The sequence below is a fragment of the Podarcis cretensis genome (assembly GCF_951804945.1).
Source record: "Podarcis cretensis genome assembly, chromosome: 3".
Lineage (NCBI taxonomy): Eukaryota > Metazoa > Chordata > Lepidosauria > Squamata > Lacertidae > Podarcis > Podarcis cretensis.
Window position 1 is genome coordinate 68,881,454 of NC_137172.1, and position 27,683 is coordinate 68,909,136.

Consider the following 27,683-nt stretch of genomic DNA (forward strand, 5'->3'; position numbering starts at 1 on the left):
TAGCCAGATCTGATTGGATGCAGCTTTGGTGCCTTATTGGTCTTCAACCTGGACATTATCCTGGCAACAGTGACAACATTTAGCCAATCAGAGCTACACAGAGGCTCACAATGGACTGCTGGCATTGCCAACTGAATGGAGAACTGATGCAGACTGTGTGGATGTATGTAGGCATCACCACTCCCATTACAAAAAGCAAAAAGGTGGGGTTGGGGTAGTTAGAGTAGAGAAAAACATGTGAAAGTACCCTTCTGCTTGTTGCTTTTAAGTATTTTAATTTTAGCACTATGGAATATTATATAATGAAACCAGAGACTACCGCTCTCTTGAACTGTGTGCAGAATATAGTGTTCTTAACTGCTAAAATGGAAGTATACTAAATACTAGTGTGTCATAAAGATGTAGCTATCACTTAGCCAGCTGACAGGTGGCGATGACTTTCTTGAAATTGGCATATGGCATTACCTTGCTATATTTTGCTGAAATCTAGCCTTGAGCTTCAGCTTAGCTAGCTCTCATATTTTGAAAGACGTTCGGTGGTTACCAGTTAGATAGACATGCTGTGATTTTTAAAATTATTATTCCAAGGGTCTGGAGGTTCATTTAAATGTATAACTTTAGATCTGCATATATTTAGAGAAATAGTGTGATGAGGCAAATAACGCATTGGACTTGGACTAGGGAGACTTGGGTAGAAATTTCTGCCATGATGGTTGCTGGGTGATATTGAGCCAATCTTTCTCTTTCATACAAACCTTACTTCAATGAGTTGTTGTGAAGATACAAGTGTGTAATGCAGTCCACAATACACTGAGCTCCTTAGGGAAAAGGCAGGGTCCAATTTTTAAAAAGTCAAAAATAAAGTTGATGTGTAGCCTTCATTTGGCATTATTTCACTGCACCATGAACATTTTATGTCTTTTCGGGGGGGAATCAAACTCTGTTGAGGATTTTAGTTAAATACAAGGGTCAAGGGGCAATTGAGACATCTTCCCCATGTTAAATTTATTTTCTGTGGAAGTAATGTGATGGAACACAGCAGCTGTGTCAGCGTGTTATAAGAATTCAGTTATCTTTGCACTTGCGTACATAATAGCATGCTGTTAGATTGCCCATTTGTAAGTTAAATACTTACTGCTTCTGATCAGTGCTTAATTTCTTAAACTATAGTAGAATCTGGAGAAATGCCAGGACTTGAAAGGTGTCAGGCAGTCATGCCCTACAGCTTATGAACCCTAGACTTCAGGCAGTGGCTCTATTTTTTATATACAGTTACCGGTATTTCTTTTCCTGACAGTGTGTGTAGGGCTTTGTCATGGCCTTTGGCTTGTACAATAAAACTTATTTTGGTTTAATTTGAACCTTAGCCCCAATATTCCTAAATGTAAAGACTAGAGCAGATGTTGTTAATTTGTGGCAAGACAGAGAACATGTGTTCATGCTCAAAAGCCTTCTACCTGTTCTGGAACTGAAGGCCATTTCCAGAACTAAGCCATGGTGATCCAGTCCTTCAATCAAGCTCTGCTATAGATATATGCAATTTGAATTTTCTTCTCATGATTCCATCCGCAGCTTTGTTATTGTTGAGCTCTGAGGGCAAAATCTCTTTTTTGTATTGTGCCTTAAATTCTACAAATGTATAAATGTTTCTTTAATGCTGGGAGGTGCAACCGTCAAGACTTGTGCATTTATATCATCTCTTTTACCTGTTTCTTAGGACCTGTGTCCACCACTACAGTGATAGACAACAAGAATGGAACAGTCCCCATGCCACATGTGAAAGTGTCCAAGAAAGTTTCAGAAGACTTTGCCACCACATTCAGCTCACCAGCAGCATGGCTACTTGTCGCTGCACTCATTGTTACCTGGTCAGCTGTGGCCATTGTCATGTTCGACTTGGTAGATTACAAAACCCTGGCAGGTGAGACTCATATATCTTACGAAATGTAAGGTAATCACTTTCAAAGTAGATACAGTTTGTAAGGTCCTTCTGAGAACCACTAAATGACTGCTATTTCCAAGCTAAGTGTGGGAGTGAACAATTGAAAATAGTATATTGTCTAATTTTAAAAGATTCAGTACAGTCAGCTGGTATTTATATCCAGAGGTTGCCATTATATTGACATCACAAATGTTATTTTAGGCCTGCAAATGTAGATGATTAGTGGTTAACATGATGTCCTGGGGAAAGTGGGAGGTACAAGCTTTCCCCTAGAATATTCCCATCAGTTTATTGTACAATACTGTAGATGTTAGCTTCTGCATTCCCAGTGATGGGGTACTATAGTGTCAGGCAGGACAGAGAGATAAGAAATAAGTTATAAACAGTCTAGAGCAGAAAACATTATGCTATATATGTTTCTCATAGGTTGTTTCAAAGAATTTGTGTATGTGTATATGTACACACACACACACACACATATGTGTGTTGAATTATTTTTCTTTGTGAGATGATGTCAGCAGATTATTCCCTTAAATGTTAATCTGATCAAACCCTCTGATTTTCTGAGGGGTTTTTCAAATGTAGAAGGTTTGTGTTCCTCATGTACTTAAATGGAATTCAATAAGCAAGATATGGGATAGCTCTAATGGTCTACTCAATTTAATAGGTTCATATAAGATACACTGGTCTTCTTTTAAATACCATTAATGATGTAAGTCTTTCAAAATATTAATTAGGTGAAACACTGTATATTCATTTCAGGCAGGCAGGCAAGCTCTACTAAAATGCTTCTGAGTACTCACTCTATTGAAATGCTTTAAATATCTTTCATGTCTGACAGAAATTAGTCTAAAAGGATTCACACATACAATAGCTTGCCATTATTAGGGAATTAGATTGTATCTAATAAATAAATCTGTCTGCATAAAGTACCCTCATTTGTGCAGTTATTTTAATTGCACTCAATATACTGATATCTTCACATATAATTGAAAAAAAATCAATTATTAAACAAATCTTTGCAATCCATCCAAAGCCAGTTAAAATATGACTCGTCTAATTATTTAACAATCACAGAAATGAACTGAAGACCAAGGTTTAATCCACTGTGCTCTCATTAAAATTAGAAAATTAAGCAAAATAATTTGCACAGACCAATCTGTTAGTCATTTACATGCTTCCATATGAGCACTCATTAGGGCTGTGCTGAACTATTGTGAATTTCTAGATTTGTTTTGAAATTTGCATACTCATCAAGATGACCTTTCTTCAAACAGCTAAATAAATAACACCCAAGTCAAAAGTCGTGGCCGAAGAACAAGATGGAAGGAGGGGAGGAGGTTCTGCCAAGTCTGCCATAGTAGATAGGAAGCTGCTGCCAGCAATGCTCCCAATGGCTCTGCCATTCAGGTTGTCTCTAGCCTCTCAGGATTGTTTTGTAAGCTTCACCCAACTGAATGAAATCCATTCTGTAAGACACCTGTCCCTGTCCCCCCCCATCCTGACATGGCCATGTGACTTCAGGTATGGCTGGATATGGAGCTTGCATCAGGTTCCCCACAGCCAGAAAAAGGACTTTCTTCTAGCTCTAGCTCAGTCAGGTTGGCAGCTTCTCCAGCCACTGTCAGGCCAGGATTGTACAGATCCCTTCATCCAAAAGGTTGGGAACATCTGTGAGCTGTATGCTGTGGTGGGCTAAATCAAGCCTGCACATTTCTCTAATTTCTCATTATAAATCAGATTTTAGGGGCTTTCGTCTTTTGTTTCCAGGACTAGAAAGAGAAACAGAGAAAAGTATATTGGGAGGTGGCAGAAGCTGGCTTTTAAAAAAGCTTTGTATTAATACGATATAAATGGAGAATTCAGGCAAACTGTTTGACATGTATGAGGTGCATTCTTGAATGGAACAAAACTGACTAGACTTGCATCAAGTGGTGATGTGGTAGAATCTAAAACAAAATTGCTTTGTGACAAAATGCAAAATAGCAATATGAAATGCTCATGTTGAGATCTTCTTATGGATTTTGAGCAACATGTGTGTTGTACTTCAAACTATGAAGCCCCAGTCCACAGCATCTGGAGGTTATCATTTGGGCTACCTGTGGACTAGGCCCACTAAATGCAGTGGAGTTTAATTCCAGGTAAACCTGCTTAAGATTGTGCTACTTGGGAAGAAAAAGTGAGACAAATAATTCAGAGTTGGAGAAGTGTATTTTGTGTGGCTGTTTCCTTTGGGAATATACAATCATTTTTGCTGTCACGTTTTGGACCAAACCACAGTCCTTGCAGAAACAGTGATGGAACACCACAGACAAAGAAACAGATTAATCCAATTTGGATATAATAAGCATGAGAACTAGTTTTCAAATCCATCTGGGGTTTCATGAGATTCAGCAATGCTTAATCCTCACAGCAATTCCTAGAAGATAAAGAAAACCTTTGCCCATATTGAATGTGTTTATCAAAGAAAATCGAAGCAAATTCCCAATTTTCTTGCAGCAAATGGGCAACACAAGCTCTCTAAAGGCATAATTTTGAATTTTGCCTGATATGGCTCAAATACTATGTTAAACTTGCATTTGACTTGACTTACTGGCAATTAATTGAGGGGGGGATTTGGTATCTACTTCTTTTTTAAATTTTTTTTGAAGAAGTCTGATTTAAATTCAGAAAGAAAGAAAGAAATGGAACTTCTAGCATATCTAATTCTGACCATGACCAGACATGGATAGCTCAGTTAGTTAGAGTGTAGTGCTGATAATGCCAAAGTTGCAGGTTCAATCCCATTATGGGACAACTGCATATTCCTGCATTACAGGGGGTTTGTTTTTAAAGCGACTCTTTGTTGATTCTGCAGGCATTGTGAACTTTGTGGTGTGACTTTCAAATGCATTTTGAAAGTGAATTTGTCTATTTGCATTTGTTTCAGCCCAAATATAGTATAGATAATTGGAGGTGGCAAAGGGACAGATAAAACTTGCTTATATGCTGGACCATCTAGCAATTTTGACAATTAAGAATCTTGAAGGTGTTGGAACTTCAGGTAGAATGATTCTCTTCCTTGGTTCTTTGCCTATTTTCAAAGGTGGCTGGATCTCATGTAGCTAATATGTGGAATGCAGAACTAGCCAGCCTTGAGAATTAGGCAAATAAACTTTTATCCACAAAGCCCTGCATAGACCTGCATTTGCAGATCCAGCTATATAACCTTTCATCTTATTTTATCATATTTTATTTTATTGTATATAACAAAGTTTATATGCAGCTTAATTGTAACAAAACCTCTAAGCTTTTTACAATAACTGTAAAATGGTCAATTAAAACAGTTTAAATTGACATTAATCATTTAGATCAATTTTTAAAAATTTAAAGCTTTTAAAATTAACAGTAAAAGAGATTAAAATGCATCAACATCTATGTCTCTGGATAGACTTGCCTCAACAAAAATGTTTTAAGCATGTACTAGAAAGAGTACAGCAAAAGTCTGATGTCAGTAGGCATAGATATCCAAAGTGTAGCTGCTGCCACACTAAAATAATAATTTCTTACAACTGTGCACAGAGTATCATAGGGCACCTGTAGTAGCGCCAGTTCCACAGACTGAAGCTGTCAAGTAGACACATAGTGCACAAGGCAACCTTGTAAGTTAACTGGTCCCAAGCTGTTAAGGACTTTGTTTAGCCTTATATTATGTAATATTTCATTCCATAGGAAAATTTGGAAGCATTGCCCTGGCCCAAATCCAGAGGTTGGTCTCCTGGTGAAATGTGCAAATATTGTGGAAGATGTTTCCATTGGTCTTCACTTATAACATGTAACAACTCCAATTACGTTGCAACTGAAGTGAAATATGACCCTGCTTTCCTACATGTAACAGGCCCTGTTTCTCAATTCCCCATTTCTTCAGTGTACCTTCAAAATTGACCTGGAATATTCTGTAGATTGGAAGTGTAGCATTCACCAGGAAAATTTAGGGGATAGATAAAATGGCATATATAAAATGTATGTAGCCTTACCCTGGGATTTCCCAGTGCACCTACAGATACCATCCTTGCTGCCCAGCAAAACTCCTTTTGATTTTTAGGTTTTTTCTCCCTCCCTCTGGGCAGCTGGGATCATTTCAAAGTGAAGCACTGGTCCCTATCCCCTATCACATTCATTTCCTTTAATGCCTTTGGGCCCCATAGGCATCCTTGGGATATAAAGATGGTAGATGCCTCCAGGCAGACACTTTGCTTTGCAGTGTTCCTGTATGCCCACAAGAATAATAACAAGTGAGCCCGTAATCCCCACTGCTCAGTAAGCCTGGGGGGTTGGGAAGGCAGTAGAAGGACTGGGTAGTGGGAAGCCAACAGGGGAGGGGGTTGGGAAGGCAGGTTTAACTTTTCCTCTTCTTACTCTTACTTCATGTGTATTTTGTTCTCATAGGAATACATCAACTTGATATTGACAAAGATGTGGGGAAAGCTGAGATCCCTAGAGGCAAGGAACCCATTTTATTTTTTTTCCACGTTTCAAACATATCTGTCATGCTCTTTGATCGTATTGAGTTGCACAACTGCTGCAAAGAGTTTTTGTTTTTGTTTTTCCAAATTACAGGAAATATATAGACACTCCATAATAAACCTGCAGTATACATTGTTGGGAACTAAATGCTCTGAGGTAAAAGGAGTAAAACTGACACAAGAGCCGATCCAAAAAGCAGTTAAGGAAGAATGGAAGGAAGATTTAAGACTTAAATATTAAGCCAATGTGGTTGGATTGAAGAGAATGGAGCTATTAGGACTGGGTCACACATCCATTTATTTATATTTGATAACTGTAAAATTAAGTAGGGGCTTGCATGCGTGAATGAACCATAGCAAGTCAAGCAGCACAAAGCAAACTTTCATAGCACTTCAAACACAATGCTTGTAAATGGAGTCAATTTGCACACTCAGTGGGAAGTCATCGTGGAGAGAAAACAAATGTTATGTGTACATTTGCGAATTGGCATTAAATCACATTAAATACTTCAGCTTAAGTACACTGTAACTGAGCTCGGAGAATGGTTGAAAAAATACAGTTCAAATGCTGAACCAAAGACACCTGGGAATCACACGTAAGCTGCTCTCAGTTCATTGGGGGAAAGGGTGGTATAAATATAATTAATAGATAGGGTTTATTTGCACGTAAATGCCATCTTCTTCTTTTAAAAAAGAAAAGTTGTTTTAATGCCTTTGAAAACTACATAGGGCCACTGGTCATGCTTGCTGGGGCTGATGGGAGTTGTAGTTCAGCAACAGCGCGGGGGGGGGGCAAAGGTTCCCCACATCTGACACAGTGTGTTGGCAATCTCTGCATTCTATCAAAGGTGATGTGTGTGTAGAACTGGGCAGGCTTTTGTGTGTGTTTTTTCTTGTTGGATGAAGTACCATATACACAAAGGTGTGCTATGCACATGGTTTCTGGAGTTGAATCATAGCTATTGAGATCATTTGCAAATGAAGCCTGACACTGGATTTGGAATTAGTGTGTCAGGTTTGCAACATCAGATACCTATCTTAGAAGGGGTTGGGACTGGCTCGCCTCCCATTCCATCAGCCATTTGTTGGGCAGCAAGAAACCAATTTATTACTGTGCACCCATATCAAACACTGTTCTTAAAACATTATTAAATTCATTTTGCCATATTTTATTAGAGTACTTGTATGTCATTATTTATTTATTTATTTCTATCATCTATCTATCTATTATCTATCTATCATCTATCTATCTATCTACTTCTTCTTTCAGCATTTTATTTTAACCTTCATTTTCTACCTCTTTCTGAGAACCTTTTATGGTCTTCTTCAAATAACTCACAAATTATGTGGTATATATTTTAATTCGTAAGGAGCTTTAGGTGGTGAAGTGGTGGTACTAGTATTTGTTGTGAACATTAAAGGTAAAGGTACCCCTGCCCGTAAGGGCCAGTCTTGCCAGACTCTGGGGTTGGTGTGCCCATCTCACTCAAGAGGCCGGGGGCCAGCGCTGTCCGGAGACACTTCCGGGTCACGTGGCCAGCGTGACAAAGCTGCATCTGGCGAGCCAGCACAGCACACGGAAACGCCGTTTACCTTCCCGCTTGTAAGCGGTCCCTATTTATCTACTTGCACCCGGGGGTGCTTTCGAACTGCTAGGTTGGCAGGCGCTGGGACTGAACGACGGGAGCGCACCCCGCCGCAGGGATTCGAACCGCCGACCTTTCGATCGGCAAGCCCTAGGCACTGAGGCTTTTACCCACAGCGCCACCTGCGTCCCATGTTGTGAACATTAGGTATACAATTAACAAGAAAACAGATTTGTATGTGGTTTTCTGAATACTTAGATATCACAATTGTGAAAAAGAAAATGATAATGGAATGTGCATAATCGCAGAGTTTAATATTGCTCCTCTGCTGGAAATAAGACCAGACTCTTGTATCTTTAATTTATTACTTATTTCTACTAGTATTAAGACTATTTAATAACAATATTTCCATACTGCCCAATACCTAACATTCTTTGGGTGGTGAACAAGAAGAACAATTAAACCATAACTATTAAAGCAAGAATAAAACAACACAAAACTAAAACGCGTAAAAACGGCAGCAGCAAGACCTGTTCTGTGGAGGATCATAAAGTAGGTGCAAGGGAAACCTATCTAGGGAAGGCATTCTAGAAACAAGGTGCCACTGCCACCAAACAGGGCCTTAAATGGTGAGGACAGCCTGAGAGGGACCTCTGCAGATGACCTAAGAGTCCAGGAAGGTGACAGTCTTTGAGGTACTTTGGACAAAGCTGTTTAGGAGTTTAAAGAGCAACATGAACACTTTGAAATGAGTCTGGAAATGAGTCTGGTGTAGGTGGAAAAGTACTAGTTGAATGTTTTTCATCAGCCAGCTCCAGTAGCCCTATTTTGATCCAACTAGAAATTCTGAGCTGTTTTTGAAGGAAACACCAAGTGCAACATATTGCAACAATAGCTTCCATATGGGGGCATTTTGGCAGGTGCCTCCCCAGAGTACGTCCAGGGTGTTATAAATGTAAGAAGCGCTGCAGTTGCTGAACCACTATTTTCTATTGCACTTGGTTACCTTGCTTGAGCAGAATAATAATAAATTAATAAATTAATAAATTAATAAATTAATAAATTAATAAATTAATAAATTAATAAATTAATAAATTAATAAATTAATAGGGATTGGTAAGGCTAAAATCTAAAGGTGGGTTTGAAAATTCAACACTCCTGCTTGAATTCTTGACTCAAGGCAGGCACACAACCAACATTGAGCTGCCTCCCCATTTCAGTTCTGCTTTCACTCCAAGGCCTGCACCATCTGCTACCTTGTTCCCATCTCCCAAGGACAAGGTGATGGGAAGAATAACCATGTTGAAACGGGATGAGGTAGCAAGTGATGCAGATACACCCCTCTCCTCCTTATGATAAGTGATTCTGGCCATGTCTTCTGTTGTTGGGGCATCATTGAGCTGAACTACAATCCCTGTGATCCCCATCTGTAAATGACTTTGCCTTTATAATTTGCTTGAAAGAGGAGAAGCCTTACAGACCTCACCTTTAAAATCCTTTCCCACCTGCTACCCCAACCCTTCACCCCATCACTTGTCGTCCCTTCAGTGAAACCCCACCACTTTGGGCGAGTAAATGCATCAGTTGGGCAATATGAATGCTCCTTTCAAACACTCTGAACTTCCCTCAAAGGTTTTTGAGCACTCAGTGGGCTTGACTGATTTTCAGGGCAGCCCAAGGCTCCTTGTCTTTTTCTATTACAAGCACATTATTAAGAGGCACGAATAAGAGTCTGCATATACACCTTGATTGCACTGCTTGTGTTAGCAGAAGACAGGTGACCCATTGTCATGGACTGTCTAGATGCAGAGTAGTGGTGAGAGGCACGGAGCCCTTTAGGGAACCCCCAAGGGAAGAAGGCTCAGAGCCAGGGGATTTGTGGTGGGACGACTGTGAGTGGTCAGAGGGAGAAGAGCGAGCAGACTGGGAGGAAGAGATGTCAGGAGAGGCAACAGGGTTTAATGAGCAGGAAGAGGTGGTGGCAGAGCGCAGTGCAGACTCAGAAGCTGAGTGTAGGCAGGCTGTGGAAGAAGACAGAGAGTCTTTTCATCCTGCTGCACCCAGCTCTCCTCCCTTCTGATATCCCAGCACACACAGAGAAACGAAGAGGGCAGAGGAACAAGAGGCAAGAAGGCAAAGCCTAAGGCTGCTGGGGAAGGAACCAGGGGAGGAGCCTTAGAAAGCGGAGGAAAGGTGTGGACCTTCAGTCCTTGCAACTGCTTCATTGGGGCAAGACCTCCTGGCAAGAGTTGCTGAGACTATTAGGCCTGAGCTGTGATTTGTTCCCTTGAATAAAGAGTTAACTTCACTGGCCTTGGGTGATTTATTGTTTTATTGATGACCTACGAACCTGGACACCCAGGATTATATATGCATGCATGTATGTATGTATGTATGTATGTACATACGTATATCTCACACATCATTCCTAGCGCTATTCCCCTTTTGTTTACCACAGTTCTGCCTTCCGCAGGCTCCTCCCTTTGCACAGTTGTATCACAGCTGACTTACAATTCTCTTAATCAGATTTTATTTTTCATTATATTTTATTTTTCATTCCATATGTTTTATACAGTATTGTACAAATAATGGAAGCATAACAATGGTTTATTCCAGTCTATGCTAGACACATAGACAGGCTGCCTCTAAGCCAAAGCTTTGGTTCTCTGAAGAAGTGCAAATAGAATCCATGTGGCATTTTAATAAACAGCAAATTGGTTTGGGTTGTATCCATCTGTGGAATGGGAAGCAAGAAAGTTTGTTTCCTGGAAGACTGAAGAAGAATATCTGTTAGAAGTTGACCTGCGATGGCAGAATCACTAATTCAGCAACAAGCCAATTGGCTTTATACTAACGTAACTTCTGATCTTAGCTACCCTGAGGTTATAGGAACTGAGCTGAGGCAGTAAAGTCGTCATATGATTATTTGTTAGGGCACTTCACTTTTTAAAGATACTCTTCCTGATCCAAAACAAGGTCTGTGGTATCAGGTAGGCAACAATCTGCCTGTGTATTTAGCATATCTGGCCAGGGGCAAATTATTGGTGCCCTTAAATACGCTCACATTTTTGTGGATCACATCTGTTGTCTACAAAAGAAAAGGCACCCACACATTTAGGATTGCTTCATCAAAGTCAACTTTTTAGAGAATTCAACTTTTTTTAATCGAAAGGCTATCAATCAGTCAGTCAAATTAATGTGTTTTATTTCCCAAACTTCTCTTCTTTATATTTTGCATTCAGGGCAATCTGTAAACAAGCTCACCACTGATCCACTGAGACTTGTACATGGTGCAGTGGAAGATACAACAGACTGGGTGTATGGCTTTCTTTCATTATTGACCGACCTCATATTTGAAGATGAAGATGAGAGTGAAAGAGGTATTCTTTTACCAGATGCTTTCAAGTGATTGGTTTTATACAGCTGCATTCTTATCCTGCCGTCTAGTAGGGTCAAGCAAAATAGATAGCTAAGAGGCAAGAATTCATCAAGTGACCACTATAGCCTGACAGCTGACCTCTCATTTGAGGTCAGCTGTATGGTATTTAATACTCCAATTATGGAAAGGAGGCCAGAATTACAATGTTGCCGTTATTTTTACTTAAAACTCTAGTTGTGCTGGATTATACAAAAACTGGAAAAGTACAATGCAAGCATACAGCCAAAGAATTAACTTCAAGGAACAGTAGCAACTGTTCCCAAGGCTCTCTACTTAATTTTGTATACCCTTTGAGCAATGAATGGGCACTGGACACATTAGAATTCAAAGACCAACCTCATATTTGATATTGAGTAGTAGTTGGCATTGTGGCTGGAACTGACAATAGCGGTTGAGTTCTAATGTGCTACCTGTGGTCTAGGCAATAAAAACACTGGCTGGAATCCAGGGAAACTGCACAACTAACTCTGCAAGCCCAAAGAGGCTTTTGATTATTTTGTTGCAATGTGACAGGGGCTACTTAAACAGAAGAAGTAAAAAGCTGATATCTGTTGTCTCCTGTGCAACTCTAATGGAACTCCTTAGCACATAACTAGCACTTTTTAAAACCTTTTGTTAATTTCACTTCAAAAACTCCTGCAATGCAGGTAAGCATAGGCAGCAACTTGGGCAAAATAATCAAAAGCCTCTGTAGGCATGTGTTTCTGTTGCTTTAGGATTGTAATTAAAATGCATTACCCCTGACTGCAGTCTACTGTGACACTCTGTTAATGGAACATCAAACGATAATCAGTTTTGTAGTGGATAGGTACTTGGGTCGCAGGTGACGTATGTAATGCCTATTATTCAGTCAGTAGAACATAAGATTCTTAATCTCAGGGTCATGGGTTTGAGCTCCACATTGGGCAAAAGATTCCTGCATTGCAAGGGGTTGGACTAGATGACCCTCATGGGTCCTTCCAACTCTACAATTCTGTGATTCTAGTCATTACTGTCATACCTCGGGACGCAAACGGGATCCAAATGTAAGATGCGACTGCGCGTGTGCGGGTCGCTTTTCACCACTTCTACGCATGCACATAACATCAATTTGAGCATTTGTGCATGCGTGAGTGGTGAAACCACTGAAGTAATGCACTCTGTTACTTACAGGTTGCCGTGGAGCGCAACTCGAACGTGCTCAACCCGAAGCACATTCAGCTCGATGTATGACTGTATTGTTTTGTAGCTTCAGAAAGCACTCTTCAAAAGAAATACAATTAAAACCCAGCTGGAATTAAAAAATAGGTTCCTCCAAATATGATTAATCAGTTTGAAATAGTACCCAGTTTTTCCCACCACAAAGCTCTTAAATAAGAATTACATGTGAATACTAACCAGCAGGTCTTGCTGACACTAGACCCTATTCTGTGGTGTACTTCTGCAGTTCCTCAGTATAATCCTTGGCAAACTTGAAATAGAATTTTTAATTTTTTAGTTTTGAATGCATCAACAATAGGCTTTTGGGGCTCTGCTCTAATCTCAGAAACTGCTTCTGGGGAAAAGCATACTATGTATAAATCATGAAATAAACACAAAGGTAATGCAATAATGCAAACATACTTGCAAATGGAAACGTGAACATTATAGAAAGCCTGTCATAATTTATCAAAACCAAGACAGCTCAGAACAATAACTTCAGGGCTACTTTTATGACTTTAAGAACTTCACATTATGAACCACTCCGCCTAGAAAATCTGGATTGGGAGATTAACTTTATCAAGCCCTGAATCTGAAAGAGATCCTATACCTTTTAAGAGTTAGCATGGAATACATTTTTATTTTATTTTCAGTTTTGTTCTACATTCTAAAAAGGATGGTCTGTTTGGATTTTGGCAATTCTAAATTTAGGAGGAAATATGTGATGACTCAATACACGATGACTACTTCTTGCAGTTTCACATTTCAAGTTATCAAGGCATCGAAGTTCTCTTTGGGATCCAAAAATGTAGGGAATTTTGCAGTCCCTTCACCCCACCTGAGTTTGGGGAGTGGTACCTTTGGGGGAGCACAAAGAGTGCAACTGGAATAGGAAATTGTAGGAGGCAGTTCCAGTGTATGTGACCCACATGTATCTTGACCCACATGGGTATAATGTTCAAACTCCCATTAAGCATGAGCCAAAAAAAAGCTACAAACTCCCTGATATACATATGAAAATAGAAGCATCAGAATAAAAATCTCTCAGTCTTTCTATTTTCATTGTCCAACTCATAATGCTTGAGTGCATTTAAATATGAAGATAACCCAGATGGAGTTATATATATATATTGTTAATATATGATTATGCTGCTATTCATCTGGTTATTCTTTTCTCTCTTGGTTTAGGTGAAGTGGTGCCTTCCTTGAAAATAAAAGGTTGGTTTTGCTCATCTTTATAAAAGGTCACATGCTTTGTTTGATTAGATGGGTATTAGGCAGGAACAATGCAGCTGTATGCTGCCAGTGCTTATTGCTAATTACATACATCTTTCTACTAATTGAGCATCCTCTCTGTAGATTAAAATCATTTGCATGGCATGCTGGATAGTTTGTTCCTGTGCTGTACACACGGAGTATCAAGCTGGACTGCTGAATGTGAGTGTCAAAGGGATACTGCTTGATGGAGACAATACATGCACACAAGCTACTAAGCTCCAAAGGGTTTGCAACTAGAGTTCATTTTCAGAGCATCCTATGCAATGCTAACCTGCAATAACAACACCTGAATTAGACTGCTCTGTTTGTTTGTTTGTTTTTTCTGGCAGAGTTCCCATATCTTTAGCAGCCTGGCATTTATTAATTCAAGAGCAGATTCCCTCCACCCACTTCACTGTATTAGGAAAAAGCATATTGGATTCTGCCTATTTTCCAGCTGTTATAGGCAATAAGCCCCAAAGAAGCAGGAAAAAATGAGAGATTGTTTCCCTAAGTCCCTTGAACAAATACACAGACTGACAAGCAAAAGAGCATGGCAGAAATACTTGGCAACTCATTGCTCAAGTAGTCAGGACTTGCTATCTTAACAGAACAGAGGGGAGACTAGAATGAAATGAAAACAAACCCACATTTTGATTTGGGAAAGTCTGCCCTTAAAGGTTCCTGATCCGTTTTCAATCAGATTGAACAGCCTCCTATTGGCACCAAAAGCCTTGGTCCCTGATATTACAGGACACCTTACTGAGTGCTGAAGAGGGACAATTTAAATGGTATAGAAATTAGCACAAAAATGTGCCTGTGCTATCGTTCAAAGCTTATACCTGGCCTTGAGACAACGCAATATACCAGTGTTCTTCAACCTTGGATTCCTAGATGTAGTTGGACTGGAGCTCCTACCACCCCTGACCACTGGCTAAGCTGGCTGGGGATTACGTGAGTTGCAGTAAAAGACAGGGGGATCCAAGATTGAAGAACACAATACAATATACAGTGGTACCTCGGGTTAAGACCTTAATTCATCTGTAGGTCCGTTCTTAACCTGAAACTGTTCTTAACCTGAAGCACCACTTTAGCGAATGGGGCCTCCTGTTGCTGCCACGACGCTGGAGCACAATTTCTGTTCTCATCCTGAAGCAAAGTTCTTAACCCGAGGTACTATTTCTGGGTTAGCGGAGTCTGTAACCTGAAGCGTATGTAACCCAAGGTACAACTGTACTGAGCAGGGATGGAAAGGAAACATGGTTGCCAGAATCAACAGAGGACACGCCTTCTGCTCCTCTTGTTGTTATACAGAAGGAAAATAAGTAGTATCAAGTATAGTTTGCTGTATATTTGAATTTTGAATATACATACCACATTTTTTTAGCTGAATGTCAGCAAAGAAATAAACTGTGGGCTTGATCCAGAACTCTACCCATGCTCTACTGGAAGAAAAGGAGGGAGGAATATTCACTAATTCCCCTCTTTCCCCTGCAGCCCACTGGATCCTCAAAACAAACAAACAAAACTCTTGTGGGGGGTTGAGAGACCCTCAAGAACAGCAGGAGCCTCTGCTGGATCTCAGTCCTTCTTCTGTGAATGGAAGGCGAGTCTGGATCTAACCCTATAACACATAGTATAACATAACAAGTGTCACTTCTCCTGAAGTACTATGACAGGAAAATATCAGCTTCCTGAAGATATCCCTCCTACACAACTATTTAAGGCACAGAAGAGGAGTAATGTAATATATTGAATCTGTTGAGCTAAGAGGAAGTGAGAATGAGGTAGGAAGAATCAGCCAACAATGAGAATTCAAGTTCAAGTGACACGTGAGAGTGTAGCAGAGCTAGGGTGGCTCAGCTCCTGCCATCATGAAAACTTCAGACAGGAGAGCTGTGATCACAAGGGGAGCCATTCTGATTTCTGCATCCCCCCCCAGACCCATGTAGAGCTGAGATAGGTGGATAGGGCCTTCATTTACAGCAGGGGCAGTGGTGAACCTGTGCCCTGCCCCCAAGTGTTGCTGGACTACAATTCCCATCCTTGACCACTGCCCGTGCTGGCAGGGGCTGATGGGACTTGGAGTTCAACAACAGCTGGAGGGACACAGGTTTCCCATCCCTGTTCTATTGTCTGGCCAATTCCTAATACATTATTGTATATTTTTCTGTGCCCGGGTATCAGTTCCTATCTCACTATCTCAGAGATACTAATACTAAAGCAGTGCTTAATGGTAAAAGATAAAGCATTGGCAATTAGTACCCTGACTCTACATAAGAAGATCCGCTCTAGGTGAAACCAAAGGCTCATCCTGTCTAGCATCCTGATCTCACAGTAGCCAACCAAATGCCTGTGGAGAACATGAGAGCAATAGCCATCTCCTGCTTGTGTTTCTCAGCATAGTGTCTCAGATACAAAAGGTAGCCACTAATGCATAACCTCATCCTCTATCCATACAGAAGTGGATCCAATATAACTTACTTTTACATGAACAGCTCATGACTGGAACGCAGAAGAAGAGTTTATTGAAATATACCTAAACTGCAAACTAACCTTACTTTATGTTTTTTCTCTCTCTCTTTTTAGAAGGAATCCAACCACCGGTCAAAAAGAAAGGTAAGCAAATTTCAAAGCTAGTTTAGTTTCATCTTCTACTATAAAATTTCAGATGTTCAAAAATGAGAGGATCTATTTTCCAGCCTTATCCCTGCTGAACTGCTTCACTGCCATGGGCAAGAGAGCTACCTTCAGAAAGATAACAATGGTAGAGTGGATATAACATATCTGGATAACATGTGAGATTTTGCCTGAGAGAGAACTGTTAAAACTGTTAGGAGCCGAGTTAAAGGGCAGTTGTGACATCATCAACCAGTATATCCATTTTTGCATGACCAAGCATTCTAAACAGCAATTGCTAAATTGGCCTATTCTGCAAATTTCAAAATGGCTATAAGATATTTAATTTGGCCTATCAGGTGGCAAGGGCAGTAAAAGGGGGGCGGGAAGTGACAAGCTGCAGGATGTAGAGGCCAAGAAAATGGGCAAGGAGGCAAAGCCAAATTTTGATGGGCTACCTCTAACCCAGCTACAGTTCATCTCTATGCTTATATTTGAATATACATTGGTGGCTGACTTCAGACGGAAAGGCCACAGCTGAAATAGAAGTGGAGGTGGGAAAAGGCAAGATGAGGCAGAGAATGGAGAGCAAGTGTGGAAGAGGAGAGGAACAAGGGAAATAAAAGTGGGCCAAAACCAGCTGGGAAGAGAGGTTGTGGGGTTGACAGTCATCCACAAGCTCCATCATACAGCCATATTTTCCTACATATTCCCATCACTTGGTGTGTGGCTCACTAGTTATAATGTTTAGGAAATAAATGATGTTAGAAAGAACTAGATATAGAAATAGATAAAGTTATGGCCACATGCAGGCTTTGTCTACTGCTTAAAAGCTTGTTACAGTCACTAGTTATTTATTGTAATTTCTTTTAAATATTGCAGTGTTCTAATACCTATTGTATCAGCCTGCCTAACTTCCTAGGTACTAAGTCTCACTCAGCTCAGTGGGAATTGCTTCTGGGTAAACATGCATAGGGCTGTGCTATAAATAAGGAGATGCCATTTAGACTCTGACACTGCTGTCCCAAAGTAAAAATAAATATTGACCAAAGACCTTTTTAAAAATTAAGTGCTATGGATTCATGAAATCCATTATCCATTGAAATCCATTACCCCATTACCATTACTCTTTGAAATCATTAAGATGTAAATGCATGAAGAATGGCAGTCAGTTCCACCAAATATTAAGGTATCACACCCACCCCACCCCTGCCCACAGCTATAATAATAACATTTCCACATATTGTGACACATCAAAATGCTTGGAGGTGAATCTGGAGCTTCCTGCTTGAGCAACATATCAATTTCAATAAAAAAGAACATCAAGACCAGATAACTTTTTTCCAGTGGGTGTTCTGTATCTCCAACTTTTTTCATTTCCATAAACCAAAAAACCTAGGCAAAGGCCTGGAAATTAAATCTTTCCTAAAACAAGTTGTTGTTGTAGTTTAGTCGTGTCCGACTCTGTGTGACCCCATGGACCAGAGCATGCCAGGAACTCCTGTCTTCCATTGCCTCCTGCAGTTTGGTCAAACTCATGCTGGTAGCTTCAAGAACACTGTCCAACCATCTCGTCCTCTGTCGTCCCCTTCTCCTTGTGCCCTCAATCTTTCCCAACATCAGGGTCTTTTCCAGGGAGTCTTCTCTTCTCATGAGGTGGCCAAAGTACTGGAGCCTCAGCTTCATGATCTGTCCTTTCAGTGAGCACTCAGGGCTGATTTCCTTAAGAATGGATAGGTTTGATCTTCTTGCAGTCCATGGGACTCTCGAGAGTCTCCTCCAGCACCATAATTCAAAAGCATCAATTATTTGGCGACTAGCCTTCTTTATGGTCCAGCTCTCACTTCCATACATCCAAAACAAGTAGCAAATGTAATTCCTGGCAATGGTTAATGTCCGCAGATAGCCCTATCCTTGTGGGTCTTTGGACCAAATTGTTGTTGATGATGATGATAGCCCTCTCCCTAGCTTTTGATCTTCTTAGTAAAGAAGGCTAACACCGGTACTTGTAACATCAGAATACTGCCATTTCATAGTAGTGTAATCTGGAGATTTGTGGGTTTGCAAGTGAATTTGCAATGTGTGCTGAATCCTGCAATGGGATGCAGAGCAGGGTGGTGGGGGAAAGGGAGGATCAGGGGATTTGTAATGTACTGGGATATGCAGTGCCAGTTAATCTCTTGAGAATCTGCTTTCTTGCTTAGAGAAGAGTTGGGGAATCCCAGACCTAGAGGTTGAATGTGGTTTGCCAATCCTCTCTACCTGACCTGTTCTGCTACCCTTCTTGTTAGGTCTGTTCTGTGTCCTCCTCTAGTGATTTTACCTGGCTAGAATGTGTCCTGTGATAATAGCCATTGCTTGCCTGGATGGAGGATGGAAAGTGCTGTGTGTCTGGCCACACCCACTTTTGCCATCCAGGAGGCTGCCCAAGAAGAAATATGTCTCTCGAGTTCCCCACTCCTGAATTAGAGTCACACCTCTGATCTTTTGCTCTGTGAAAAAGTGTCTTTCTCTGTGTGTAAGGCAGGAGATGTTAAATAAAATTAATATGCCATTAAGACTACTGAGAATGCTTTGCTTTCATAACAAAATCTAATGTTATACGGCCTCTGCACTGTCCCAGGGCCTATGTGTCACACACCTGTAAATGTTAACACCTTGTTGACATTCTGCTGTCCCCTTTCTGTCCACCTGCTTAGGACTGAAAATTCTTATTCTCCTTTCACTTCAACAATCTTTAAATAATATTCAGGGGTGGCAGTAACATTTTGGTAATGTTCATGTTTATGGAAATTGTTTAACCAGCCAACAAAAAACACCAATCCTTATCTAAATCCAAAATCCCTCTTTCAAACTGCAGAGCCACTTAAAATACAAGCACTAGAATAGCACAACGCTCTCCTGAAACCTGTGGGGTTTTATAGAGTTTGTCAGTATGGCTGATGTTGGCACCATTTGGGTAATTAGTTATTCCATTCACTCGTCTCTAAAGAATATCCCAATTTGCATATTTAGTGCTTTCAGAGTTTAGCTGATTTTCTCTTTATATCTCCATATGGCACTGTGCTTCTTTTTGTATGTGAATTGCTTTTACCGTGGACTGCAATGGGGGCTTGCTGCCTCTTAACTACTACTCACCGGAAGGCAATTTTGTGAATCTTCCTGCAAAGCACTTTGTGTTAAAATATACACATTTTTATTTTGGAAGACTGCAGGACTGCATAACTGTTTTTGTAGTGCATAACTGTGCATGGGGAAGCTTCCTGAAATCAGTGGCCACCTTTCAGGCATCAGGGAAAAAAAACACAAAATCAATGTCCTTCATAAATGAATCCAGGATGGATCCATCCGTACCATAGCAGCACATCTAGAGTAAAGGACCACACCTGAGCAAAGAAATTATCATGTTCAGTCAAAGAAAACAGTATGCTTAATTAAAACAGGAGGTGTAGCTTAAATTCCTGTTCTCTTTTTGCACCCTAGGCAAAAAGAAGACAACATGCTGAGATTATGTTATGCAGAATTATTAGATGGGAATTTAAGGAAGGTACAGGGAAGAGAGATATAGCTTCTGGTGTGAGAATAGAAAGGAAACAAAAGAGCAAAAGGCGTTTACATTGTGTGGAAGCTCTACTATAATGTGGAAAACATCATGAAAATGGAATAAACTGCCCTGTGAATGCAGCCTTGGTAGCAGTCCGCATGGAAGGGTGGTGGTGTTTACCTGACCTTCTGCCACCAGCATCGCTGTACTGGGAGGGTAACAGGGAGGGATGAGGTGGCAGGGAGGTTGGTGCAGTACAGATGCACCAGCAGAGCCAATCCAGTACTACTGCTGGTGCACCATGCTGACCTCCTTAATGTTTGACCTTTTCCCTTGTTGGTAAGTATCCAACGGCAGTGACAGGTCAGGAAAACACCACCACCCTTCCACACTGACTGCTACTACTGGTGAGACTAATGGCCACTACAGCCCACTATTGTCAGCTCCAGTTGAAACATTTGTTTTATGTCACCACATGATTAGGCTAGCTCTGAATTAACATTATTGCCACTATAGTAGCATACATAAATAAGTTTTTATACAGTTTAGGTAGTTCGGTCCCTATAATTCCCAAAAGAAAAGCTTCTGGGTTTTTTACAAACAGTATTTTAAACATCCTTTTCATTTCATTATGTATCATTTCCCAGTAAGCTTTAACCTTACTTCAAGACCACCACATATGATAAAAAGAACCTTCTTTCTCTTTACATTTCCTAAACTTATTTGCTTTAGATTTATACATTTTTGCCAATTTGTTTGGTGTTGGATACCATCGGTATATCATTTTCATATAATTTTCTCTTAGATCATAACATGCTGTAAATTTTATATCCATATTCCACAATCCTTCCCATGCTTCCCTGTCTGTATTATGACCAATATCTATTGCCCAGTGTATCATTGAGGGTTTTACTTGCTCATCCTTTGTCTCCCATTCCAATACTATTTTATGCATTTTAGACAGCACTTTTACATTACATTACAACAGGTCTCTCTCCAGTTGTGATATTTGTTCCCCTTTGGGGGATCAAAAGTACTTTCATGCAGTTCTCCCATTTTTGCCTTATTGCCCAACAAAGAAATAATCAAAACTATTATCTTTCAAATCAAAACACCTGCTGCTGTGGAGAAGAAGGGATGTGTTTGACTTGCTGGCACTAATATTTTCATCACTGAGGGCTTCAATAGAGCTACACCCCAGTGGGGAAATCGCTTAAAATTCTCAGCAGTAAAGCCTTAATCCATGATAAATCTGTATTGCTCTCTTCCTGAAAACAAAATAGACTTGTATTTGAATGCATCATAAAGTCAGACTATTTCAACTATCTCTTTGGTAAACACAGAGCTGCTGGGTTTTCTAAGACCTGAAAGTGGTTGTTTGCTTCTCAGTGGATCCAAGTAAAGTAATTCAGGGAGGGAAGGATGTACTGTATAAAGGTTCCAGGACTGCAATGGAAATATTTTAGAACAGTTAAGATTCTCAGCCATAGTATTTTTGTTTACTGTGGTACACAGAGCAAACAGCTTGATCTTAGCACACTACGTCCAGCACAGCAGTAAGAAGACATATACTGATCACAAACTCTAATCATCTGCATGTAAAGCTAAAGGTAATGGACCCCTGGACGGTTAAGTCCAGTCAAAGGTGGAGCTCATCTTGCTTTTCCATCATGTCAGTGGGATCTTGTGGAAAGTCAAATGGCCTGATAGTGAACACAAGGAACCAATCAATCATACTGAGTCACATGGAGGAGTGTAGCTTGTAGTGGGGACTCTGGATTAGCTGCATGTCAAGTGACCTTTCAAATATCTAGTGTGGCTTTGGGCTTGCCGTTTGGAAGGTCGGCAGTTCGTATCCCTGCGATGGGGTAAGCTCCCATTGTTCGATCCCAGCTCCTGCCAACCTAGCAGTCAGAAAGCACATCAAATTGCAAGTAGATAAATAGGTACCGCTGCAGCGGGATGGTAAACAGTGTTTCCGTGCACTGCTCTGGTTTCGCCAGAAGCAGCTTAGTCATGCTGGCCACATGACCTGGAAGAACTCTCTGCGGAAGCAGCTCCCTCGGCCAGTAAAGCAAGATGAGTGCCACAGCCCCAGAGTCATTTGCGACTGGATTTAACTGTCAGGGGTCCTTTACCTTTTTTTTTTTTTTTACACCAATAACTTATCTGCTTTTTGAATTCCTGTATTGAAATTGGATTGTGTGTTTCTACAGGAAGTTGAGGTGCTCTGTTATGGTTTAAGAGGATAGCTTAGAGTCATAAAAGACATTTACATGAATATTTCTTGAATGCAAAACTGTCCACTATACATCACATTTGACGGGCTTCTTTTATATAGCTATAAACACAAAAAAGTAATTCTGTGTCTTCAAAAGACCAAAATGGCCGTTCACCCCTTTCTTGGGTGAGCAATAGTTGCGGTCCCTCACCCTCAGCTACCATTCCTGGCAGCCAGAATACATGTGGCGGGCTGGCCGCTTGGGAATTCCCCAGCCTGCAGGGTCACAGGGCACGACTTCCTGCCAAAAGCTTAAGTTCAAAATGGGCCAATCAGAGGCCCCTCGGATGGGCAGTGCCAACACATAAAAGCTGATTGTGTGTGTCTTCCACAGTGCAGTTGCTTTTGGGTGAAGTGGTTGTCACCCTGTCCTGAACCAGAAGTGTAATCAGGGTACACTGTTAGAGGGGTCTTGGTGGAAGTATATGTCCAGAAGCCAAGTGTGGGGCAGACAGGCCATAGAGCTTCCAGTGGCAATCTTAGGACAGCCATCTTAATAGATCAGCATTTTGGGGAAACCATAATCCTTGACACGGCCCTGAAAAAGTATCAGGCCTCCAGCAAGGAGGCTGGGATGGATATATACCCAATGCCTGAGCCAAATTCCTCCTACATTTTAATGGCCATTTTAATCCAGATCATCGTCTGATTGGGTTATTTTATTGCACCTTTCTTTAGTCACTACCTAGGGGAGGGTGGCACTGTGACTGGGACCACAAAATTAACCCTGCTAACCTACACAAATACACTTTGTCTTTGTTTTTAGCTATGGTATTTCTCTGTTTCTTAAAGATTTTTGCCACCACCATTCTTCCACCCATTCTTTCTCAATCTCATCCTTTAGTTTTCTTCATCTTCTAAAGACATGCTTATTCATCCTCTAGATGCTCCATGTTTTTCATGTGCCCAGTCAACATATATGTTCACGTGCCCTCTATCTCCTGCTCTTTGCTTGCTCTGAATCTAGAATGTACATTGGCTGATTGCCAATGCATTTTTCATACAGAAGTCAGCAGAAGTTGACTTTTTATGCCAAGTACACAAGTGTTGCATTGCAGCTTGTGTTCATTCACTATCCATTTGTTAAACACCCCGAAGATGTTGAAAAGACTAAACTGGAAGACCGAGGGGACAAGAACAGTGATGGCAACAAAGGTGGTTGAGAAGGCAGCAGCAAAATGTCTACAGGACAGGCGAATGGGGTCTTGGATGTCAGAAGGCAAAATCTGATATCCTTTTCTAATTTGAATGGTTGGTAGACATCAGTATGGGGCAGTTAGCATCCTGAATTGACAGAAAATAGGACTTCAAAGCAGCAAGCCAGCATAGAGATAAACCCTTGTTAATCTGTCGTTAAAACTACAAAAAGATCAAGCTAATTAGATTGCTAAAGATGTTATTTCCCACTCACTGAGCCCAACACTTTTGCAGTCAGAGGAGAGGAACAATGGTTAGCTAAAATTATTCTGATCACTGTTTGCCAAACTACTTCTATAATATAGGCTTTTTTCTTTCTGCCTTTTCCTATATTGGTATATGCATTTGACATGAAGGAATCAAGACAGACGTATTGCTGTCAGAATTCACTCCCAAATGCTCAAATGTGAGCTTTAAAATTAAATAGTTCATGTTATATTGGTGCAGGAGCAGGTCAATGTAAGATTATATTTCATTATTTGAAAACAAACTCTAATCTTCCAGGATTTTGTATTGAAAAACTGGAATAATCCAAGCAATATTTGTGCTTTTGAGTTCCATTGATCTCAGTGGGAGAGTTATTAATTAACTGATCGAATGCCTGAATTTGCATGCTGCCCTATAGCCATAGATCTCAGGTGCTTTTAAGTAGTTGAAATTCTACTGTCGCATGGAGGAACTTTACTGTGGCTCAGTTCATGCAACACAGTGAAACATAATTAATGGTTTACCATGAATGCACCAAGCTGGGAAGAAGCAAACCATGGATTGTATCTAATTCTGCCCATCTGTGAGCAGAACAAACTTCTTATGCAACAGAAGTTCACCTTCCTCCCCTTCTGCCCCCTGCATCCACCACATGCCCTTAAAAGCTGTTCTGGAGGATTGGGTGGCACTCTGGAGAAGATCTGGTGGCACATGGGGTCTACAGGGTGAAGGAGAAAAATGTATGGTGTTGTTGCACGAGTGGAAGTTTGTCCGTGCAATTTTGGATCCTACATTATGTTCATATTACAACTGAAGCTGAGATCATGTTTGGTTTGAGTCCAACAAATCACGATCAGAAAGCTAAAAAACAACAACCCAAACATTGGCTATAGATAATTGTTTATTGGGAGTGAAACAAACCCTGGTTCAGATGTAATGCTGAGTCAGGGATCATGGTTTGTTTTCTCCCAAGTGCAGGCCAGGAGAGCAGGATGGAAAGAAGATGGACCCATTTGCTCATGCACGGCAAGCCACAATTTATGTCTTACTGTGGCATGTGGATGAGATTAGTGCTGAACTTTGGCTGAACCATACTTTTTGTGTGATTATACATGAAACATAATAATTAAGCAAAAACTATATCTATATATCTAGTTTGCACACAAGCATTTTCTTGCTATTGTAGTTTAAGCCTGGACAATAATGCAGGGAGAATAGTCAGTCTGATTAAATACCTCAGTGTATATGTGGAAAACAATTTCATATCACAATCTGTAAAATCTGTGCCGTGGCTTGGGAATTCCAAATGGAGCAGTGCAAGGCTATGCTGATCTGCTAAACTTTTATAGAAACATATCTCCTCAATATTTTAAAATTGTAGTTGAACAGGTTATTGATTTTTCATCTTAGAGAATATAAAATAATTATTTGCCTACAGGTGATGTGTATCTTTCTATTATCAGAAAAGGTGATATCCACAATCAAGGAAATAAAATGCTAAACTGCTGTGAAACCAGCAGTGTAGAAAGAAAGCTGTGGTTCCCCCCCCCTCTGGATTTCCTTGGTAGCTAATGAAAATTTAGCAATGAAATACTTCTTTAAAAATACATACTCTCTCACAATAATTTAATAAACTGTACTGTCATCTTATAGAGAATCAGGATGGTTGCCTTGGTGACTGAGATTATCGTTGCTGCTGCTGGATTCTGTCAGTTTTCTAAACATGAATTCATAATATTTAGGATTTATTAACAATATGCCTCTCTGATGGAGATAAATTGCATCCTTTCAACTGGCCATGCAAGTCTTCTATGAGAATACAACTGCTTTGGCAACTCAGCAAAAAAGATATGATGTGATTAGCAGAAAATTAAAGCTATTTGTCATAGAGAATAAAGCAGATGCTGTTTAAAAAAGGCACTGAAAGGAAGCTGATGGGGGGAATGTGATTTCTCTCCCCCCCCTTAAATGTTACAAGTTCTTTAGGGATGCTGTTTTTCAGCTATAAAACTGACCCCACTGAGTAGCAGTCAGGTTGTATCAGGAACCCAAATGTGGTAGTGGGTTTAAATCAGTGCCTTTTCCCAAGAACATCAGGACTCTTAGGAGTGGCAAAGGAATTTGTCTCTTCTCTGTGAACATGCCCCCATAAAACTCAATGGTAGTCATTTGCAACGGAGTCTGTTCTACATGCATAGCCCTGGATATAAAATCAACAGGGAGCTCAAAAGAGGCTGCACCTGAAAAATGTCTGGTGGGGAGCAAAGAACAACTCACTGCTAAAGACTCGTGAGGCAAGAGGTCTTGCTCAGTTGCACTAACACACAATTTCATCCTTGCACCATTTTGAAAATTTAAAGGAAGGAATGAAACAATAAATTCATTTAAATATATATATTATTTGTTTACTGGGTGAGCGTGTGAGATGGCAGTGTGCAGAGGCGGAACTAGATGCTCCAGCACCCGGAACTGTCCACATGCTGTGTGCCTGGGGCTAGCTGAGTGCGTCCCAGGGGGGCTAGCCACATGTGTCCCAGACGGGCTAGCTGCACACAGGGGCTAGCCACCCACCCGCAACTCTCCCCTGACTCCTGAGCGGTCAAAAGGAAGGCTTCCTTTTGACCGCTCAGGAATCAGGATAGGCTTGGGAGTCATGGGCGGGTGGCACGCCAAATGTCACCCCCCTCAGGACGACACCTGGGGCGAACTGCCCCCACCGCACCCCCTTTTTCCGCTGCTGGCAGTGTGGTGTGTGGATGCGCCAGTTGGAGCATTGGATTGGCTCTGAGGAGCATCTGTGCATCTGCTACCTTTCTACTGCCTTTCCCTATCCTGTCCTAGTAAGTGGCTTTGCCCCTTCCACTTCCTTGTTAGCTTGACCCTACAGAGTGAACTGTTCCCCCCCCCCCCGCCCCCATGGAATAAATACTGGATTTTGCAAACAGCAACACTATCAAGAACACTGTTGTGTCTAGGCAATATATATTCTTTTTCAATATTTCAAAAGTTTCCTTTCTAAGCTAGGTAACTTTGATGTGTTTTTTTAACGTATTTTCTCCACTGCCTTCCTGCGGCAATAGTATCTCTTTCAATAACTAAGTGATGTTTTGCTTCCAGAAATCCACATAGATAAGCCTGAAAAACCAGAGAAAACTGAAAAGAAGCCACCACCCAAAGGTAATAATTTCTATTTAAATTATTATGGGTATGTTTTCTTCCCTTTTTTCTGTTTCCAGTGCATTTCCGCGTGCAATTAAAGGTGCCGGATATTACCAATAAAGTTCTAAACTGGGCTTCAAGTAACCAGGCTACCTGGAGGACCACCTCCTCTTCTGTGAATCTGCCCATCCTTTATGATAGGCAGTTGCACCCTTTGTGTCTGTCCCCCTATTAGTTTGTTGGGACATCTTCCTCCTTAATTATGTTCTGCTCTGCCAACAGTTGAAAGCATTGTTGAATTATCCTGCTGCTTCATTTAGTGGTTGTGTTTTTCTGTGTTTTACTTTTTGTGGCCATTTTCACTGTCTTCGTGATTTGTATTTTAATGATTAGATCATTGCTGCATATTTGCAAACCTCTTTGAGCAGCATCTTTGTGGATGGAAAAAAGTAGGGTATACTTTTTTGAAACAAAATAAGAAGGGTAATAATTTCAAATATTGGGTGCACTAGCTAACTGGCACTGTTGCTTTTCCAACATACTTTTAAAATTGCTTTCCAGGAACTAACTGGTGTTTTGCTTCCAGAAATCCAGACAGACAAGCCTGTAAAGCATGAGAAAATTGAAAAGAAGCCTCCACCCAAAGGTGATGATTTCTATGTATTTTATTCCAAGTGTGTTCTGTTTGTAAGAATGTGCAGAACTCCTCAGAAACAGTTTAAAACACACAAATATCTGCTCTGGGAGTGGAAAGCCTTACCCACCAAT

At 40.7% G+C, this 27,683-nt stretch overlaps 1 protein-coding gene and 1 long non-coding RNA gene across 8 annotated transcripts in view; one reads left to right on the top strand and one right to left on the bottom strand.

Annotated features, from left to right (window-relative positions):
- Positions 1–27,683, top strand: part of TRDN (triadin) — a 175,665-nt gene that overhangs the window by 32,202 nt on the left and 115,780 nt on the right. For 4 of the 6 annotated variants that reach the window (XM_079970773.1, XM_079970768.1, XM_079970770.1 and 1 more), the window contains exons 2-8: positions 1,718–1,921; positions 6,371–6,424; positions 11,276–11,413; positions 13,840–13,869; positions 16,498–16,527; positions 26,874–26,933; positions 27,502–27,561. In XM_079970773.1, coding sequence (XP_079826899.1) covers positions 1,718–1,921; positions 6,371–6,424; positions 11,276–11,413; positions 13,840–13,869; positions 16,498–16,527; positions 26,874–26,933; positions 27,502–27,561 — 576 coding nt within the window. Of the gene's footprint in view, positions 1–1,717; positions 1,922–6,370; positions 6,425–11,275; positions 11,414–13,839; positions 13,870–16,497; positions 16,528–26,873; positions 26,934–27,501; positions 27,576–27,683 lie in introns of all 6 variants that reach the window. The other 2 variants (XM_079970771.1, XM_079970772.1) reach the window with 2 other exon arrangements.
- Positions 10,672–16,610, bottom strand: LOC307213101. Of its 2 annotated transcripts, none has more exons than XR_013837382.1 (3): positions 16,470–16,610; positions 12,850–12,922; positions 10,672–10,806 (listed from the first exon to the last, which is right to left on the bottom strand). It is a non-coding gene; the product is annotated as an uncharacterized lncRNA (long non-coding RNA). The 2 variants fall into 2 exon arrangements; XR_013837383.1 differs by having other exon boundaries at positions 16,465–16,605.